The 19,174-nt window shown below is 33.8% G+C and overlaps 1 protein-coding gene across 1 annotated transcript in view; it reads left to right on the forward strand.

Moving 5' to 3' along the window:
- LOC107678740 (gamma-2-syntrophin-like) overlaps window positions 1–19,174 on the forward strand; it is a 65,975-nt gene that overhangs the window by 12,752 nt on the left and 34,049 nt on the right. The window contains exons 2-8 of the mRNA XM_016474118.1: window positions 4,450–4,581; window positions 6,860–6,916; window positions 7,185–7,242; window positions 10,005–10,048; window positions 12,622–12,663; window positions 15,722–15,809; window positions 17,436–17,527. Coding sequence (XP_016329604.1) covers window positions 4,450–4,581; window positions 6,860–6,916; window positions 7,185–7,242; window positions 10,005–10,048; window positions 12,622–12,663; window positions 15,722–15,809; window positions 17,436–17,527 — 513 coding nt within the window. The remainder of the gene's footprint in view (window positions 1–4,449; window positions 4,582–6,859; window positions 6,917–7,184; window positions 7,243–10,004; window positions 10,049–12,621; window positions 12,664–15,721; window positions 15,810–17,435; window positions 17,528–19,174) is intronic.

Consider the following 19,174-nt stretch of genomic DNA (forward strand, 5'->3'; position numbering starts at 1 on the left):
AAAACAAAACCGCGCGTCTGTGCCATTTACATACAAAGAGACACACAGAACATTCTGGATCCATATTTAAATAGTATTTTTGCGGCTTAATATTTACAAATATTAGTCCATATTGCGACTCTATTTAAGTGTACTGACCTACTTTTGATTAATTCATCCAAACTTTGACAAATTCCGTGACATTCCGCGTCATACAGTAAATTCCATTTATATGACTGGATTCCGCGATTCCGTCCGCGTTTTCTGCATCGCGGAAATCATAGATAATATTGAGGTGTTTTGCAACTTCAGTGCAACGTTAGTGGATTGGGATCTATTGCAACTTAAGCAACGTCTGCTGCTGCCTTACCTTTGAGAGACAACTGATGCGTGATCACTGAAGCAGCTGCAGTTAGCAAGCGCTTTTGGAGTGAGAGTGAATTCCGCATTGATTGGTCGGACTCATGACTCCCAACAAATCAGATGGGTGGTGGGCGGAGATTGCTTTAGGCCACAGAGTGGTGAGTTCTGACAGGCTGCATCAGAGCCAAATAGCGCATTTCAAAATTAAGTTATTTTATCAGCGAATCGGTTTTGAAAATGACCGATACCAATAATCATAAAAATGCTTAATATCGGTGCCGATAATCGGCCAGGCCGATAATCGGTCGACCCCTACTTAAAAGTACCGAGTTCGGTACCCAACCCTACTGTTTAGAGCATCATTGTGAACACAAATAAACCGCAGCAGATGTGACTGAATGCATGTTGCTATTCTATTCAAAATATCAAAAATTACTGCTTGATTTTCCATGTTGATTTTGCCCTTCTGGCATAAATTAAGAAATTATTGTCACTGCAACTGAGTTTTATCATAAACAGTGGTCAAATATCGAAGCTGCAGTCTGAAATCTTTGTAATGTTGCACATTTTATAGAGATTTTGTCCAGAAGAATGTGATGTTTTAGCATGCAGTGAATGTTGAACTACAGCAATCTGGGGCCGCCAGCCTCAACGCTCTTCATTGTATTTATGTTAAATATAGTTTCTCTCTTCTTGCAAAATCACCCAGTCATTTAATCAGTTTCATCTGCTGTATTTCTGTGATAACTTGACTTACAGTCAGTTATTCTGAAGCAAATATGAGGATGTTCTTCTCATCTCTGTCTCATGACGGAGGGGGGTTTTGCTGTGCTGTGTTCATCTGTGCGTGACCAAGCATCCCGCCGCTTGTTATTTCTCTTTGTAGATTCCTGTCAGGCGATCTTTGGCTGTTAGAACGCGTCTGAATGACACAGAAGCTGATGTTTGCACATATAAATGCCTCTAGAGTGATGTTTCCTTATGAGAGTGTGTTGAGCCGAAGCACATCCTGCAAAGTTTATGAAGTGACAGTTGCACTGAAATATGAAAGTCAATCCCTCGAAAATGAATAATTCTGTGTGTGTATGAAATACAAGTCACTCTTGAGCCTGTGATTGTTCACATACTAAAAATATTAGTGATGCTTTAAACCAGTGTTATTTTAATATAATTGAGATATTGTTATAGCTTTATAAATGTTGAATGTTGAATTTGTTTTTATTTTAACATTTTCTGTTTTTATTTTTAATTTTATTTAAAGTTTTTGTAATTTTTTTACTTTTTTAATGTCTATATCGTTTTAAATTTTTTTATTTTATTTTAGTACATCAGTGTTATTTTAGTATCATTGAAATACTATTGTTTTCGTTCATATTTTAAATTAGTTTTTAATTTTGATATTTTCTGTTATTATTATTACTTTTAATTTTAGTTTTAATCTTAGTAAACTTAATTTTTAAGTTTTAGTTGTATTTATTTTATTACATCGAGTTAAATTTTATTTTACTTTCAGTCAACATTTATTTCACATTAGTGTTATTTTAGTATCATTTAAATACTCTGAGTTTTATTAAGGTTTTGAATTTGTTTTTATTTTGATAATTTCATTTTTTTTTTTTGGTTAAAACTTTAATAATTTAGTTGTATGTTTGTCACCATTTAAATTTTTTAAATATGTCTACATAGTTTTTATTATCATTATTATTATTATTTAATTATTTTAGTACAAGTTAAACTAAATGAGAAATTTAAGAATAAGAAAAACTATTACTTTGGCAACTAGATGGGAAAAATATTTTATTTTAGTTTATGCTTATTTCACATCAGTGATATTTTAGTACCATTTAAATACTATTATAGTTTTTTTTTTTTTTTTTACATTTTCTGTTTTCATTTTAAATGTAGTTGAAGTTTTAGTAATATAGTTGTTTTTGACATTTTTATTATTATTATTTTTTTTTTATATGCCTATAGTTTTTATTTCAGTTTTATTTTAAGTCATTTTGGTGTTTGAAGTTAAACTAAATTAAAAAGGGGAAATGTTTCCCTGGCAAATACATAAAAAAAATAATTTATACTGTATATATATATATTTTTGTATTACATGTATTTATTTATTTGTCTGTCTATCTTTAGTTTCAACTTTAGTTACCCTGGTTTTAAATTCTTGTGGCTATAAGAAAGAATAATGTTCTCTATTTTCACCAAAGTAGTAGAGAATGTATTACAACCCTGCAGTGTTATATAAAATATATAAATACATTGCTATAAAATAATCCTGTTGGTAGAAGCATCATGTGTTTTTATGCTCGTGCAGCTGCTGTTTTAAGCAGCTGTTCTCTCTGCTCTGTAATGGATGTGTTGAAGGAGAAAGCGTGCTGTTGCAGAATGACTGAAGACGTTGATGTTTCGAGCTCCTCAGCTGGGTTCTGCTCAGGTTGCAGGTTTGAAAGCATCAGGAACCCTTCAGGAAGAAAGCGATCCTCACGGCAGATGTGAATCCACAGGAAGCGTGATAAATAAAGATTGTAATTGATTCCATTGCGAGGAGTATTTTTCAGCCACGGGAAGCTCCTCCGGGACGCTTTTGTGGGTTAACTGAATTAACACAGCTCTCTCGACTCAGAGAAAACCTGAAAGTAATTGAAAGATCCACAGGCGACTTTTCTGTTGCATTTATTCAGTTTATCTTCCAGAGGAGACAGAGACGACTTCACAAAGTTGAGTCAAACACTGCCAGAAAAAGAAAAGCCCAGCGTTTTTACATTAATCTCAGTCTTGTGTGCTTTTCAGGAACGGTTCATCTGAAAAGAGAACGATTTTCAGTGAGCTTCCCGCACAAAGCTCTCATATGACTTACATTCTTACATATCCAAAGCGACCTATTAAAGAAGAACAAAGAAATTCAAGAGCCAACAATATTTATATTGTTCACGTGTCAAATCTAGTACTTTTACAATATTTTTATTAATGTTTTATATATGATTTGTTGCAGGGATTCCCAAACTTTTTTTGTCATCTGAACCACTTTAGGCCAAAATATTTACTTGAAGTCCCCATGAGATTTTAAGTCATTATTTCAATAATTTAACAACACTTTTGCATGTTCACTGATGTTGGTTAGTGTTCACATGACATGTAGATAAACAAATAAAATATTTTTAATATCTTTTTTTAGTAAGTGTATTATTTTGACTTGTTCGTATTGTAAAATTATTTATTCTAAATGTAAATTTAAAATTAAAATGTTAAAGTAATTAATTACTAGCTTTTCATCAACTCACCTGTGGAAGAATTATTTAGGCCTAAATTTATATGTATTTGAATTGCTTATAAAATGTAATTAAAATATCATGGATTATACAGATTTAATATAAACTAATAATCTTAATATGATATATATTATTATAATATATATGTTTCATATATATATATATATATATATGAAACAGGTCAGATTTCTGCATGGATAAATAAATAAATAGTTTCTTATTAATTATGTGCATCTATCTGATTTTGTTTAAATAATTATATTTTCAAAATGCATTTCTTCAAATTGCTTAGAATCAGCATACATCCGTTAATTGTGAAAAAATGTAATTAATTCAGTTAAAAAGTATGTACAGTAAACAAAATGACTATCTGTGGAACAAATGTATGAGATGGAAACAAATGGGATTTATTGATGATGAATGTATAAATCTGGTTATTGTGTATTTAAAACACATTTAGTGTATTAGTACGATTACAGAAGTTTTTTATTTATGTTAGACTGACAAATCTGCATCACATTAGTTTGTGTTAAAACTGTGTAATACAACTGGAAGGAAATTTATATGCAATTCAAATACATAAATCTTTAATTTGGGCCTAAATCATTGAGTGCATGATGAAGTGTTTATTTTGGAGCGAACTGTTCCTTTAAGACAAACAGCTGTTTGAATGGCGGGTTATGCATGAATTAAGTTTTTGCATTGTCATTTTGAAATCCCTTCAGTTCTTTATTAGACAGATTTTCCAAGATATTACTACATTTTAAACCATTTATTGATCAATCTAAATCTCATAATGTCTTCTAACACATTTGTTTTTTTGCTTTTTCGACAGACGAAAACCGGACTTGCACTTTTGTTCGACGAACACACAAGTAACACCCACGACGTTCGTGTAAAGTTAACGAAAGAGCTGTTAATCATACAGAAACAGGATGTGGTTTGCATGAGCGGCGGCGACTTAAATGTAAGTACTGAGTCTTTACCTTCGATTCGATCACGATTCAGCCGCACGTTTCTTGTGTGCTCATCACTGTGAATCACAATCGGTAGCAGAAGAGTGCTTTTTGTTCGTGACAGATTACAGAACAAGATCCATTAGACAAGTTTTCATTACATTTGACATCCTTGTCATGAAGCACATGCCACTTTATTGTTTGTTGGCATGAGATGCATCATCATCATCATCATCATCATCATTCATGATGCTGTCAAAACACAATGAAAGTCATTACATGTGTACAATGCACGCTAGAGAACCCAATATAGTCATAATCAACATCATTAGTGCGTTTTAGAGCATATTTATAATTTGTTTTATAACTACACGTGACCTGATCCATCATTTAGAGTCACTTTGACCCAGAAACACATTTTGAGTTTTGTGCAATTAAAGGAAAGTAAAAAGGAAAGCATCAGCTTTTCTAATGGTGTAATTATGTTTCCTGAGATGCATCATCATCATCATCATTCATGATGCTGTCAAAACACAATGAAAGTCATTACATGTGTGCAATGCACGCTAGAGAACCCAATATAGTCATAATCAACATCATTAGTGCGTTTTAGAGCATATTTATAATTTGTTTTATAACTACACGTGACCTGATCCATCATTTAGAGTCATTTTGACCCAGAAACACATTTTGAGTTTTATGCACTAAAGTAAAAAGGAAAGTCTCAGCTCTCTAATGGTGTAATCAATGATGTTTCGACTGTAAACTGAGGTTGTCTAAGTTACGGCTGTCATACAGCTTTGTGAAATTGTTTGCAACCCTTTCGATGTTATTTGACAAAGTTTTATGAAGTGTTCCTATTTGAATGTTTGAATTTGAGACTTTTTTGTCTTTTTCAATGTTATTTAAAAACAGTAAAATAAATGTATTTGGGTCAAAGACGGTAAGATGTAAAAATCAAAAGAAATGTACAAAAGTGATTATTTGTCCATAGAAAGCACTTAAAATTAAAGTAAAGTGTCTACATTTAAGGTTTCAAATGAGTTTTGGAAGAATAAAATGTCAAAATTCCGTTGAAATGTTCCATTGTCATTCAGTGTAACACTTATAGTTATGTAAAAATTCAAACAACATGCTTATTCTGATCTGTACATATTAAAATATATAAAAGAATAAGTGAGCATATTACATTTTATTGGGTTTTAAATTAGTAAAACATTCTTACTGACAAATGGGCAAAACCTAGGATAGTGGCAAATTTAAAAAATGTAAAATAACAACTAATTAGTATTTGGGGTGAAAGTAATTAGTATTTTAATATGTCATACATTGATTTTTGTTGTAAATATGCCTGACAAGATTGTTACACTGAATGAGATTTTAGTGGGTGTCTTCTGTAAATCAGGGGAAAATGTATGATATTTATTTTTTTGGTCAGAAAAACAAAAACAAAACTACAATTACATTAAACAGAAAACTTTTTAATTTAATTTTTTTTTTCTGAAAAACAACAATTTAAAGCAGTATTGTTTTTATGCTTAAACCCATTTTAGTCTTTGACCCATTTATTTATTATGACCACCAGTAAATAAATTAATTAACTAATTAATTAGTTAATTTATTTATTTTCCCCTGGTATTACCTGTATTTGAAAGTTAAGGCTCTTTGTCTTTTTTATGTTATTGAATATTAAACACATAAACAAATGATACATTATTTATGTATTTTTCTTTTTTGTTCATTTGTTTATTTTTGAAAGTTTATTTTTTCTTTTTCTGTTTATTTTTTCCCCTGATATTACCTTTATATTACCTTCCTCTGATATGAGGCTTTTTTGTCTTTTTAAATCTCATTTAAAATACATTAGACACACAAACAGTAAAATGCATTAACTTATTAATTTCCCCCTGATATTACCTGGATCTTTCTTTTTTATTTATCTATTTATGTGCTTGTTTATTTATTTATTTTTGCCTGATATGACCTGTATTTGAAAGTTGAGGCTTTTTGTCTTTTTAATGTTATCTTTCAAAAAATAGACAAATAAACAGTGAAATATTTATTTATTTTGCCTGATGTTACCTGATTTTAAAAATTGTTGTTAATGCTATTTAATAAAAACAAACATTGAACACATCAACAGTACAATTAATTTATTTATTGCCTGGTATTGCCTGTATATATAAACATTTTATGTATGTAAGTGTCGCCTTATGACCAATTCTTTAATTATGTGTAATGCGGTTGATGCTATGAATATTTTACCAATTAAATTCCCATTTTTTAAAGCACAGAACTGTTGTACTTCGAAGACAGCTGACTGGAGGTCTCGGTCTGAGTATCAAAGTAGGTCTTTTGCTTCTTTTAATATCGTTCATTCACTTTAAAGAGCTTATTTAAACATGCTCAGGTAGTGCACGCGTATCTCCACAGGCCAGATAATTATTGTGCAATATAAGTCTTTTAAAGATCAAAGAGAATCTTGATATAAGGATCAAGTCTCATTAGTTTTATTCACAATAATCTTCGAAGAGGCAATAGATTTGTATTTTTGAACAGTGCTGGATGTAAGATGTAGAAGTGAATTTCCTTGACGGCTCTTCATGCATTTCAGGGGGGAGCAGAACATAAAGTGCCTGTGGTCATCTCAAAGATTTTCAAAGATCAAGTAGGTAAGATGACAAGCGTTCCTCCCATCCGCTGTAAAGCAAAGCACAGCGCTAGCGATAACTGTTAAAGGAGTAGTTTGCCCAAAAATTAAAATGTGCTGAAAATGCACTCACCCTCAGCCCATCCAGGATGTAGACGAGTTTGTTCTTCATCAGATTTGGAGAAATGTAGCATTGCATCAGTGTCTCAGCAATGGATGCTCTGCAGTGAATGGGTGCCGTCAGAATGAGAGTCCAAACAGCTGATAAAAACATCACAATAATCCACAAGTAATCCACAAGCCAAAACAGCTCTAAACAAATATGTGGCTGGATTTTGATGTGAGAGACAACAGGAGATTTTCACTTTTTCACTGGAGGAAGCGTTATTATGGATTATGGACTCATATTTTAGCCGGATGCATTGGTTTGAAGTTAAAAATATCTTAAAGGGATTATGAAATGTGTTTTCTAAATAATATTCTTGTTTTATGTTATAATGTTTTTTTGAGGTGCATTTATAATCTTAATGTTTTTTTGTTTTGTTTTTTTCATCAAAAGTGGCCAAAATTTACATATAAATAGTAATTTTTTTACCCTGAATTTCGCCTCTGATTTGAATGCTATGTTGGAAGGGGTGTGTCTCCTGTGAGACTTGAGTGGAAACGCCCACTACTGTGATTGGATAACATATTTGCATATGAAATGAGCATTACATGTGGAACTCTCTCAAAACTTTTACTGCATCTTTGATGATGTTATCGGGAAAAGTGTTTATTAGCTTTATAATTAGAACAACTCCCGTTGCGTCAAGGCTGCAGCCAAACAGTCATGTTTACTAACACACAAACTTACAAACACGCAGCTTATGTCTTCTCCAGATGTTAACTGATGGACTGGAGTGGTGTGGATTGCTTCTTTTAATATCGTTCATTCACTTTAAAGAGCTTATTTAAACATGCTCAGGTAGTGCACGCGTATCTCCACAGGCCAGATAATTATTGTGCAATATAAGTCTTTTAAAGATCAAAGAGAATCTTGATATAAGGATCAAGTCTCATTAGTTTTATTCACAATAATCTTCGAAGAGGCAATAGATTTGTATTTTTGAACAGTGCTGGATGTAAGATGTAGAAGTGAATTTCCTTGACGGCTCTTCATGCATTTCAGGGGGGAGCAGAACATAAAGTGCCTGTGGTCATCTCAAAGATTTTCAAAGATCAAGTAGGTAAGATGACAAGCGTTCCTCCCATCCGCTGTAAAGCAAAGCACAGCGCTAGCGATAACTGTTAAAGGAGTAGTTTGCCCAAAAATTAAAATGTGCTGAAAATGCACTCACCCTCAGCCCATCCAGGATGTAGACGAGTTTGTTCTTCATCAGATTTGGAGAAATGTAGCATTGCATCAGTGTCTCAGCAATGGATGCTCTGCAGTGAATGGGTGCCGTCAGAATGAGAGTCCAAACAGCTGATAAAAACATCACAATAATCCACAAGTAATCCACAAGCCAAAACAGCTCTAAACAAATATGTGGCTGGATTTTGATGTGAGAGACAACAGGAGATTTTCACTTTTTCACTGGAGGAAGCGTTATTATGGATTATGGACTCATATTTTAGCCGGATGCATTGGTTTGAAGTTAAAAATATCTTAAAGGGATTATGAAATGTGTTTTCTAAATAATATTCTTGTTTTATGTTATAATGTTTTTTTGAGGTGCATTTATAATCTTAATGTTTTTTTGTTTTGTTTTTTTCATCAAAAGTGGCCAAAATTTACATATAAATAGTAATTTTTTTACCCTGAATTTCGCCTCTGATTTGAATGCTATGTTGGAAGGGGTGTGTCTCCTGTGAGACTTGAGTGGAAACGCCCACTACTGTGATTGGATAACATATTTGCATATGAAATGAGCATTACATGTGGAACTCTCTCAAAACTTTTACTGCATCTTTGATGATGTTATCGGGAAAAGTGTTTATTAGCTTTATAATTAGAACAACTCCCGTTGCGTCAAGGCTGCAGCCAAACAGTCATGTTTACTAACACACAAACTTACAAACACGCAGCTTATGTCTTCTCCAGATGTTAACTGATGGACTGGAGTGGTGTGGATTATTGTGATGTTTTTATCAGCTGTTTGGACTCTCATTCTGACGGCACCCATTCACTGCAGAGCATCCATTGCTGAGACACTGATGCAATGCTACATTTCTCCAAATCTGATGAAGAAACAAACTCATCATCTTGGATGACCTGAGGGTGAACTATTCCTGTAATATATGGTGTACTACAATCTTGTAGGGTACAGTTCTTCCTACTTTTTTCTTCCTACTGCACAGCCTAAATGTAGTCCTTTTGAAATCCATATAATTAGCACTTGCTGAACAGTATTTGAGAACGGTTTATCTTTGTTGCATGCTATACAGTTCAAATGTATTTTAATCACAGCGAATTGAAGACTTGATGCATGTCGTGCTGCATTGCATTTGCAGTTTTATTGTTTTTTATTAGCTTCCCGCTGTCCTTTTTTACTTCTGAGATGCTTAGTGTAGAAATATATCCGCCCTTGATATCAGAAAGCTTATGAAGTTTCATCATATTTGTCAAAACGCATTGAACTAAAACCCAGATTTGTGTGAAATTCATCCCAAAGCGCTTCACTAGATCGAAAGGCTCATCAAACCCAAATCCTGATTGCATGTCATTGCATTAAAGCACTATTAAATGAGTAATTATGTCCCAATCTTTCCATTAACCTCTGGCCGGACCGTCCGGGGCCGCAGCTGATCAGACGGGGATGCTGTTTATCGGCGACGCCGTGTTACAGGTCAGTGTTTCGGGCTTTTGCACGCTCTCGTTCCTGATGCGGCCCTCGGGGGCCAAGGGTCCATGTTAGAGCAGCGTTCCCTCTGAATTTTAATGACGCTTCCCTCTTGATTCATTTACTCCGGCTTGACTGGAGGTTTAACCTTTATCTCTTTGTATGAATCAGAGGAACAGCAACAGAGAGAGAGAGAGAGAGAGAGCAAGAAATAGAGTAATAGTTCCTGTGGTGCGACTGAAACAAATGGTTTTGTTACATTTTGAATGTCATTGAAGCTCTTTATATAAAGGTTCTATAAATACACATACAATACAAGGTGAAGTAAAATTGATTCATTTCGGTTAATTTGGACAGTTTGTATTTAATCAGTCAAAGAACTTGCAGCATTTTAGTTTCATAGTAGAGGATGTGGGTAAATGCTGCTGTACTTTACTATGTTTTCAACTCAGTTAGAGGTATATATTTTTAAAGTTGTATTTACTGTAAATTTACTGCTAACTTCCTACTTTTGTTTTTCATTTAAAATAAATGCACTGCACAGCCTAAATGTAGTCCATTTGATATCCGTATAATTAGCACTTGCTCGCATTATAGTTTATTCATCGCGAGTGTCTGACAGCAGCTGCTAATGTGTGATTAGAATCAGTATTTGAGAACAGTTTATCTTCGTTGCATGCTATAGAGTTCAAATGTATTTTAATCACGGCTAATTCAAGACTCTGTGCATGTCGGCCTGCATTGCATTTGCAGTTTTATTGCTTTTTATTAGCTTCCCGCTGTCCTTTCATACTTCTGAGACGCTAAGTGTAGAAATATATTCGCCCTTGATACCAGAAAGCTTATGAAGTTTCATCATATTTGTCAGAAGGCATTGAACTAAAACTCGTCCCAAAGTGCTTTGCTAGATCGAAAGGCTCATCAAACTCAAATCCTGATTGCATGTCATTGCATTAAAGCACTATTAAATGAGTAATTATGTCCCAATCTTTCCATTAACCTCTGGCCGGACCGTCCGGGGCCGCAGCTGATCAGACGGGGATGCTGTTTATCGGCGACGCCGTGTTACAGGTCAGTGTTTCGGGCTTTTGCACGCTCTCGTTCCTGATGCGGCCCTCGGGGGCCAAGGGTCCATGTTAGAGCAGCGTTCCCTCTGAATTTTAATGACGCTTCCCTCTTGATTCATTTACTCCGGCTTGACTGGAGGTTTAACCTTTATCTCTTTGTATGAATCAGAGGAACAGCAACAGAGAGAGAGAGAGAGAGAGCAAGAAATAGAGTAATAGTTCCTGTGGTGCGACTGAAACAAATGGTTTTGTTACATTTTGAATGTCATTGAAGCTCTTTATATAAAGGTTCTATAAATACACATACAATACAAGGTGAAGTAAAATTGATTCATTTCGGTTAATTTGGACAGTTTGTATTTAATCAGTCAAAGAACTTGCAGCGTTTTAGTTTCATAGTAGAGGATGTGGGTAAATGCTGCTGTACTTTACTATGTTTTCAACTCAGTTAGAGGTATATATTTTTAAAGTTGTATTTACTGTAAATTTACTGCTAACTGAGAGTGTAATCAGAGTTTTTATGCCACAAAATTATGGCTCTTATTATATAATTTCTTTAAAAAAAATTATTGCTTACAGATCTCAACCTTTTGAATGGCTGTGTATATTTAATAATTAATATATTTATATACAGCTGTGTATATAATAATAATAATTATAATAGCACAAAAATTGTTAAAATGATTAAAATGAAACCAAAAATATAAAATGTTATATTATATCATTAACTAAAATTATATATGGCTCTTATTAAATTATATAATGGAATAAATATACAATTAAAATGATTTTGTACCCTTGAATATTGTGTGTGTGTACAGTATATATAAAATGAAATTAATAATAAATTAATGCTTTTATTCAGCAAGGATGGATTAAAATATTAACATTTACATTTAAAATTGAAAGTGACAATAAATACATCTATAATGTTGCAAAATATTTCTATTTCAAATAAATGCTGTTCTTTTGAAGTTTTTATTCATTAAAGAAACCTGAAAAATAAAATGTATGACCGTTTCCACCAAAATATGAAGCAGCACAACTGTTTTCAACATTGATAATAATCAGAAATGTTTCTTGAGCAGCAAATCAGCATATTAGAATGATTTCTGAAGATCACTGGAGTAATGATGCTGAAAATACAGCTTTGATCACAGAAATAAATTACATTTTAACAGATATTCAGCGATTTTAAATTGTAAACCTATTTAAATTTTTTTACTGTTTTTCCTATATTTTTAAACAAATAAATGCAGCTGTGGTGAGCAAAGAGACTTCTTTCAAAAACATAAAAAAATTGTGTACAGTAGTGTATATAAATTTACAAAAAATATTTCTAAAAAAAAAATTTTGTATTACATTAAAGAGAATTTGTGGAATAAATGTGGTTAATTGTCATAAAAAATTATGTCAGAATGCAAAAAAAAAAAAGTTTTTTTTAATCATCTGATTTTGCGGTGAATTGTGATCTCAGTATGTTTATTTTAATATTTTCTTTTCCATTTGCAGGTCAATGGCATTAACGTGGAGAAGTGTACACACGAGGAAGTCGTGAGTATCTGATCGTCTCTTTGGTTTGTGTTCTTGAAATGACATTGATACAGAATTAATCAGATTCCACTGAAGCACTCGGCCCTTTTATATCAGCAGCGAGTGATTTGTTTCTCCCTGAACGGCCTCAGCTGTAACTGATCGATAGTGAGTAGATTCGTCACACGCAGATCTCGAGAGAGAAGCACTCGCTCGCTCCGGCAGGGTTTTCTCTGTGATCCTGACAGCTGTTCCTCACATCTCCATCCAGACGTCAGAGGACGTGATTAGCGATTTCCCCGGACAATCGCAGACTAACTAAGACAAGCTGACCATGACAGAAGATGACAGAAATCATCCTGTAGTACAGAAACAGCACAAATGAGATCTGTAATGATCAGTGGAGATCAAATTGAGCTTCTGCTTAGAGTTTATTCTGATCCCAGTGTCTGCGATCAGAAGATCTCAATATGAGTTCAAACATTTCGAGTTCCTCTAACATCAATGATCTGAGCTTCTTTTTACATTCAATTTATAGCTCGATATACTCGTTTTCGGTAACACTTTACAATACAACCTCATTTGTTAACATTATTAATGCAAAAGCTAAAAATGAGCAATATATTTTTCTAGCATTCCTTTAGAACAGATATATTTTTAATTATTTGAAATATTTGTAATATATTTATCTAGCATTCTTTGTTAATGTTCGTTTCTAAAAATACAATCTTTCATGGTTTGTTCATGTCAGTGTTGTTTTAGTATCATTGAGATACTTTTATAGTTTTTTATATATATTTTGAATTTATATCATTTTATATTTTCTGTTTTCATTTTAATTTTAGTTAAAGATATAATAATTATATTGTGTATTATTATATATTTTGTAATAATAATTAAATAATTAATAATTAATAGTTTTTAATTCAGTTTTAGTTATTTTAGTACGTTAATTTAAACTAAATTAAAATGAGAAATGTTGCCTTGGTATCTTGCTGAAAGTTTATTTTTTTTTTTAATCGTTTATTAAAATTGTATATATTATTTTTATATTTAGTATTTCAGTTAAAGGGTATTTTATATAAGGTGTTTTTTTTAAGTTAGCTTTTATAGCTCTGGTTCATGTTAGTTCACAGTCTGAGGAGAAACAAAGGAGAAACGCCTGAGACAAAGTTGATGCTTCATTGAAGCATAATTAAAAGTCTCCTGGGCAAAAAAAAAGCAATAATACACGTTTTTCATCTGGGATTTTACATACTGTAGGTGTCTCATGTTTGAGATGCGAGACCAACCTCATGAGATCATTGGGAAAAATGGGAATGGTTTCTTAAAGCAGTCTTTTAAATATGATTAAGCGATCAGAGCCAGATTATAATAGATATTCACTTGCTGCATGGTCATTATCATTGTGTTACTCATAATTCTACATTTTATAATCTAGTTTAAAAGTCAAAATATCTCTGTATGAGCTCAAACATGTCTGGTTTTCAATAAGATTGCTTATTTAAAGGAATGTCCCTTGTTTGCCCTCCAGCGATGAATGTCTGTGAGTGTAAACAGGCTTTAGATTGAAGGCATCTTGAGTTTTGAGGCTCAAACACACACGAGGGTTTCTTGGCGAATGCGTGGTTTCTTTTAGCATCAGCTCTCTGTGGAAATGTTGTACAAGTGTGTCATGTTTTCATCAGATTTGTCAAATTAAGCCACTTTTCTTGCTGTGGTTATGATCAAATGAAGTCTAAAAGTCAGCATGTTATCAGAATTGATCCTGTTTCTGAAGCTGCATTCAGATATGACTTATGATATATATATATATATATATATATATATATAACTGTAAAAATTAGAATTGTTGCCTTAGCAATTAACTGAAATATGTGTGAGCTGAATTACTTAAACTAAAACTGAAATGAAAATAAGTTAAAAAATATTCAAATGTAATATTCTCTCTCTCTCTCTCTCTCTCTCTCTCTCTCTCTCTCGCTCTCTCTCTATATATATATAAAATAGTAAAAAAAAACGTCAAAACATCAAAATGTCAAAAGCATATAATAAAATTATGTGCAACCAAACAACATTTCCCATCATTCTCTGTAGCAGCACAATAATGATAAAATACACAAATACAACATCAGTTAACAGTGTTATTTTATGGAAGCATATAGGTAGCGAAATTCAATTTAAAATGCAATATGCAAAATGACAATGCAATATTCAAAATGGCAACGCAATATTCAAAATGGCATTGTATTTCTGTATTTAAATTTACATTTTCCATTACCCATACGTGCAAAGTTTGGTGCAAAAGGAAAATGAAAATGAAATTATATAATTTACATTTGCCATTTCCAACAGTAGTCTTAATATGTAAATTGCATGCACATTTTAACGCTTTATAAGTTGCGAAATTAAAATGAAAATGTATAACACAAATTGATTTGATATGAATCTTACACACTTTTATGTGTTAGATCAGGGTTTCACAAACTAGTGTTTGTAAGTTTATGAAAGGGTAATAATTCATACAAATGTAAAATTAAAATGAATCTTTTAAAAATAAAAACAATATTAAAAATAAAAACAATAAACAACCAAACAAAAACTTACTAAAAAATATGGAATTTTACATGTTCTTGCATGTCATGTGACCATTAGCTGACATCAGAGGACCATAAAACATTAAAACATGAAACATTAACTTAAGTAAATATTTAAATTATTCAATATTTAAATTACTTAAATTAGATTTAAGTAAATATTTTAGGTCAGAGAGGTTCAGCTGGCAAAGAAGTTGTGAATCCCTGCGTGAGATGATGAAATCTGAAGATACGAGACACTGACGGAGTAATTGCTTGTGTAGCCTGAACCCAGCGGAGAGGTCACACGACGCGTGCTGTAATAACCATTTATAAGAAATCTCTGAGAGATTACATGGTGATTGCATGAAGAGTTGATTTAATCCAAATGTTGAGGCTCCTCGACTCAATTAGGTGTGAATCAGTCATTTAAATGCAGTTCAAGCGCTTCTTCTCATCCTGATGTCAGGAGGATGTTTTGTCTCTTTTATATCTCTTTGAAGGTTCATCTTTTGCGGACGGCAGGGGATGAAGTCACCATCACTGTACGCTACCTCAGGGAAGCGCCGGCCTTCTTAAAACTCCCATTAGGTAGGTTTGCTTCACATCTGAGCTCTGTTATAAACCTCACTGTCTGGACAGGCAGCTGCCTTCAAAGGAAGCATCCTAACTGAAATGCAACCTCATTAGTGAGTGATTTGGATGCTCTCCATAATCAGAAATATTGCATTTAACACAAATTGCATGGCAAACGCATGGGAAACTGTTGCAATGCACGCTGGGATAGTCTTCTCTGCAAAGTATACATGTGATGCTGCTGAATTATGGTTATTTGTCATAATTAAGTTTTAATTGTAAATGTTGCTTATACAGTTTAGTTTGAATGCATTTTGTGCTCTGTTGATGAAGAACAGCAATAAATCTTACCAGACGATGCCACTAATTTAATCAGTTTATTAGGCAACCGAACAACATTTCATCTTATCATTCTCTGTAGCAACACAATAATGAAAAAATATGCAAATATAACATTAAGTACCAGTGTTATTTTAATATTATTTATATACTGTCAGTTTTTATTAATATTTTGTATGAGCATTTTTATTTTTTTTTTTTCAGTTTTTATTTGTGTATTTTTTAGGTTTTAGTAATTTTGTTATGGGCTTTTGTCATTTTTATATATATTTCAATGTAGCTTTCATGTATTTTTTTTTCTTTCAGATTTTGTTTGAGCAATTTTAGTCATTTTTTAAGACATTTGTTATTTTAGTAGTTGAACATTTTAAGTAAACTTTTTTTTTTCATTTATTTGCCAAAGCAACATTTCTTATTTTAATTTTAAGGTTTAGGTTTTTCATCTAATATTTATATTTTTTAAATATATTCATATGTGTGTGTGTGTGTGTGTGTTTATATATATATATATATATATATATATATATATAATATGCATAATATCTCAGGTTTATTTCAGGTTTATTTCAATTAGCAAAATTTATTTTAATTGATAAAGATTTTTTAAAATGTTTAAAGATTTTTAATGATCTTATTTTTAGTTAACAATAACATCACTGTCAGTTATACACCTAATTGTAAAGTTTAGTTGTTTTTTTTTTTCATCTAGTATTTCTATTTTTATACGTTTATTTTTTTATGTGTGTGTGTGTGTGTGTGTGTGTGTGTATAGATACCTCTGTTTTGTTATGTCATCACTTGAAAGCATCCTGGGTATTTGTCATGAAGTGAAAAATTGATTTTCCAAGTCATCCCTTTTTCTTCGGACTAAAATTACTTGAATGAACGTCACATTTCATCTAGTTAGAAGTAGGAACGAATCTGAAGGCAGCATCGACTCTGCAGGAAGGTGAATCTCTCGGGACTGAAGCGAGCAGCTGTGTGCTGCATGAGACAGAAAGACGACTTTCAGAATGGCATGTTGTAGTTTCCCCTGCATGAAATTTACTTTTTGTGCTCTGCAATTTTCCAGTGACCCCCGTGTCGGAACTCCTGCGTCTCGTGCATTTCACACTCACCTTATACCCATAATCTCCTGTGATTTTGATGTTCATGGCATCATGACAACCCAGAAAGCGGCTTGCCAAGCTAATACATGTCATATCGCGTGGATTTAGAAGTGTGGAGTCACTAGAGTAGATCTGCACACAGTATGAGCTCTGATGTATATAGAATATGTAGTAATCTGCCGTATTCCCTCAGGTTCACCCGGACCGTCCAGCGATCAGAGCAGCAGGGCGTCCTCGCCGCTTTTCGACAGTGGTTTGCATTTAAATGGGAACTCGAGCAACACGGTAAGTCACCTTTTGTATCGTTGTGAGCATGACCTCCGTTAAGGAGCTTATTCATAAGCCTCGAAAGTGAGACAGATGACAGAATCAGGTTGAAAAGGCCTCTTTGTCAGATAGAGAGGTGGAACTGACTCTAGATTGAGGGCTGTTGGTTAAGGCGAGCATCACTATTATTTTTGCTCATAATTAGGGTTAGCAGTTTTGAACAAACGTCCAATAATTAGAGGTTTTAATAATTAAATAATTTTCCTCAGAATTCTCAGTTTACACCTCACAATTAATAACTTGCAATAGCCAGATATAAACTTGCAATTCAGAAAAAACTCTCATAATTGCAAGATGTAAATTTGCAATTGTGAGTTATTAATTGATGTAAAGTCATAATTCTGAGAAAAAAAGTCAGAATTGCAAATAATTTATACATATAGTTAGGTTTTAACTATTTAATGGTGCAACACAACACCTTAGTAGAGCATAAGTTGTAACTTAAACTAGGCTAAGTTGTAATTTATGCACAGCTGATGCAACCCGGCCCCAGATTATCATTGAGACTTTTTTTTAAATACTGCTAGTTACCATCCATAACACTGCTGTCCTAAAAAGAAGCCTCAACTACACCAACGGCCCATTCAAGCAGGATATAGAGGTCATGTATTTCATTCTGACCTTGAAATATCATTGCCAAGGCTCCTCGCTGCTAGTTAATAGAGTGCAGCAGCCACACAACCTGACAGACTGAAAATATCCTGTCGTCATCTGAACGAACACACTGTGTCTCGTTAAGCCACCGGTCACTTTCTCATTCAAATCAGAGAGCAAAGGGTAAGGCAGACGTCTGACTCGATCTGCTCACAGCTCACATGAACACGCAGAGATTTACATGCTGCACATTAAAGTGATGACACGCGTGACACTGAGACTCTGGGGAAGCGGCGGCTGTGCCAGCAGGTGAAGCTCTGAGATCTGAGATCTGCATACAGCCTCTGAAAATCCATTCACGCCTCAGAGAGAGAGAGCGAGAGAGAGAGAGAGAGAGAGAGAGAGAGCGCTGAAAATCAGAAAGTCGATCTCAGAGCGCCGACAAATCAAGATTTCTGTGTTGGATGCGACCCTAAAGTCTATAAATAGAACAGAGCTCAGAGCTCGGTTAGTAGAGTTTTTTTGCCAGGGTGTTTGCCAGGACGTTGCTTTGGGGTTGCTGGGATGTTTGTCAGAGCGCTGCTATGGGGTTGCTGGGATGTTTGTCAAAGCATTGCTATAGGGTTGCTGGGGTGTTTGCCAGGGCATTGCTTTGGGTTTGCTGGGATGTTTGTCAGAGCGTTGCTATGGGGTTGCCTGGGTGTTTTGGGTGGTTGCAGGGTGTTGCTATGGGGTTGCTGGGGTGTTCTGGGTGTTTGCAGGGCGTTGCTGTGGGGTTGCTGGGGGGTTTGTCAGGGCGTTTCTATGGGGTTGCTGGGGTGTTCTGGGTGGTTGCAGGGTGTTGCTATGGGGTTGCTGGGGTGTTCTGGGTGGTTGCTGGGTGTTGCTATGGGGTTGCTGGGGTATTCTGGGTGTTGCTATGGGGTTGCTGGGGTGTTTGCCAGGGTGTTGCTATGGGGTTGCTGGGGTGTTCTGGGTGGTTGCTGGGTGTTGCTATGGGGTTGCTGGGGT

Source organism: Sinocyclocheilus anshuiensis, unplaced genomic scaffold (assembly GCF_001515605.1).
Source record: "Sinocyclocheilus anshuiensis isolate Anshui unplaced genomic scaffold, SAMN03320099.WGS_v1.1 scaffold208, whole genome shotgun sequence".
NCBI classification, from domain to species: domain Eukaryota; kingdom Metazoa; phylum Chordata; class Actinopteri; order Cypriniformes; family Cyprinidae; genus Sinocyclocheilus; species Sinocyclocheilus anshuiensis.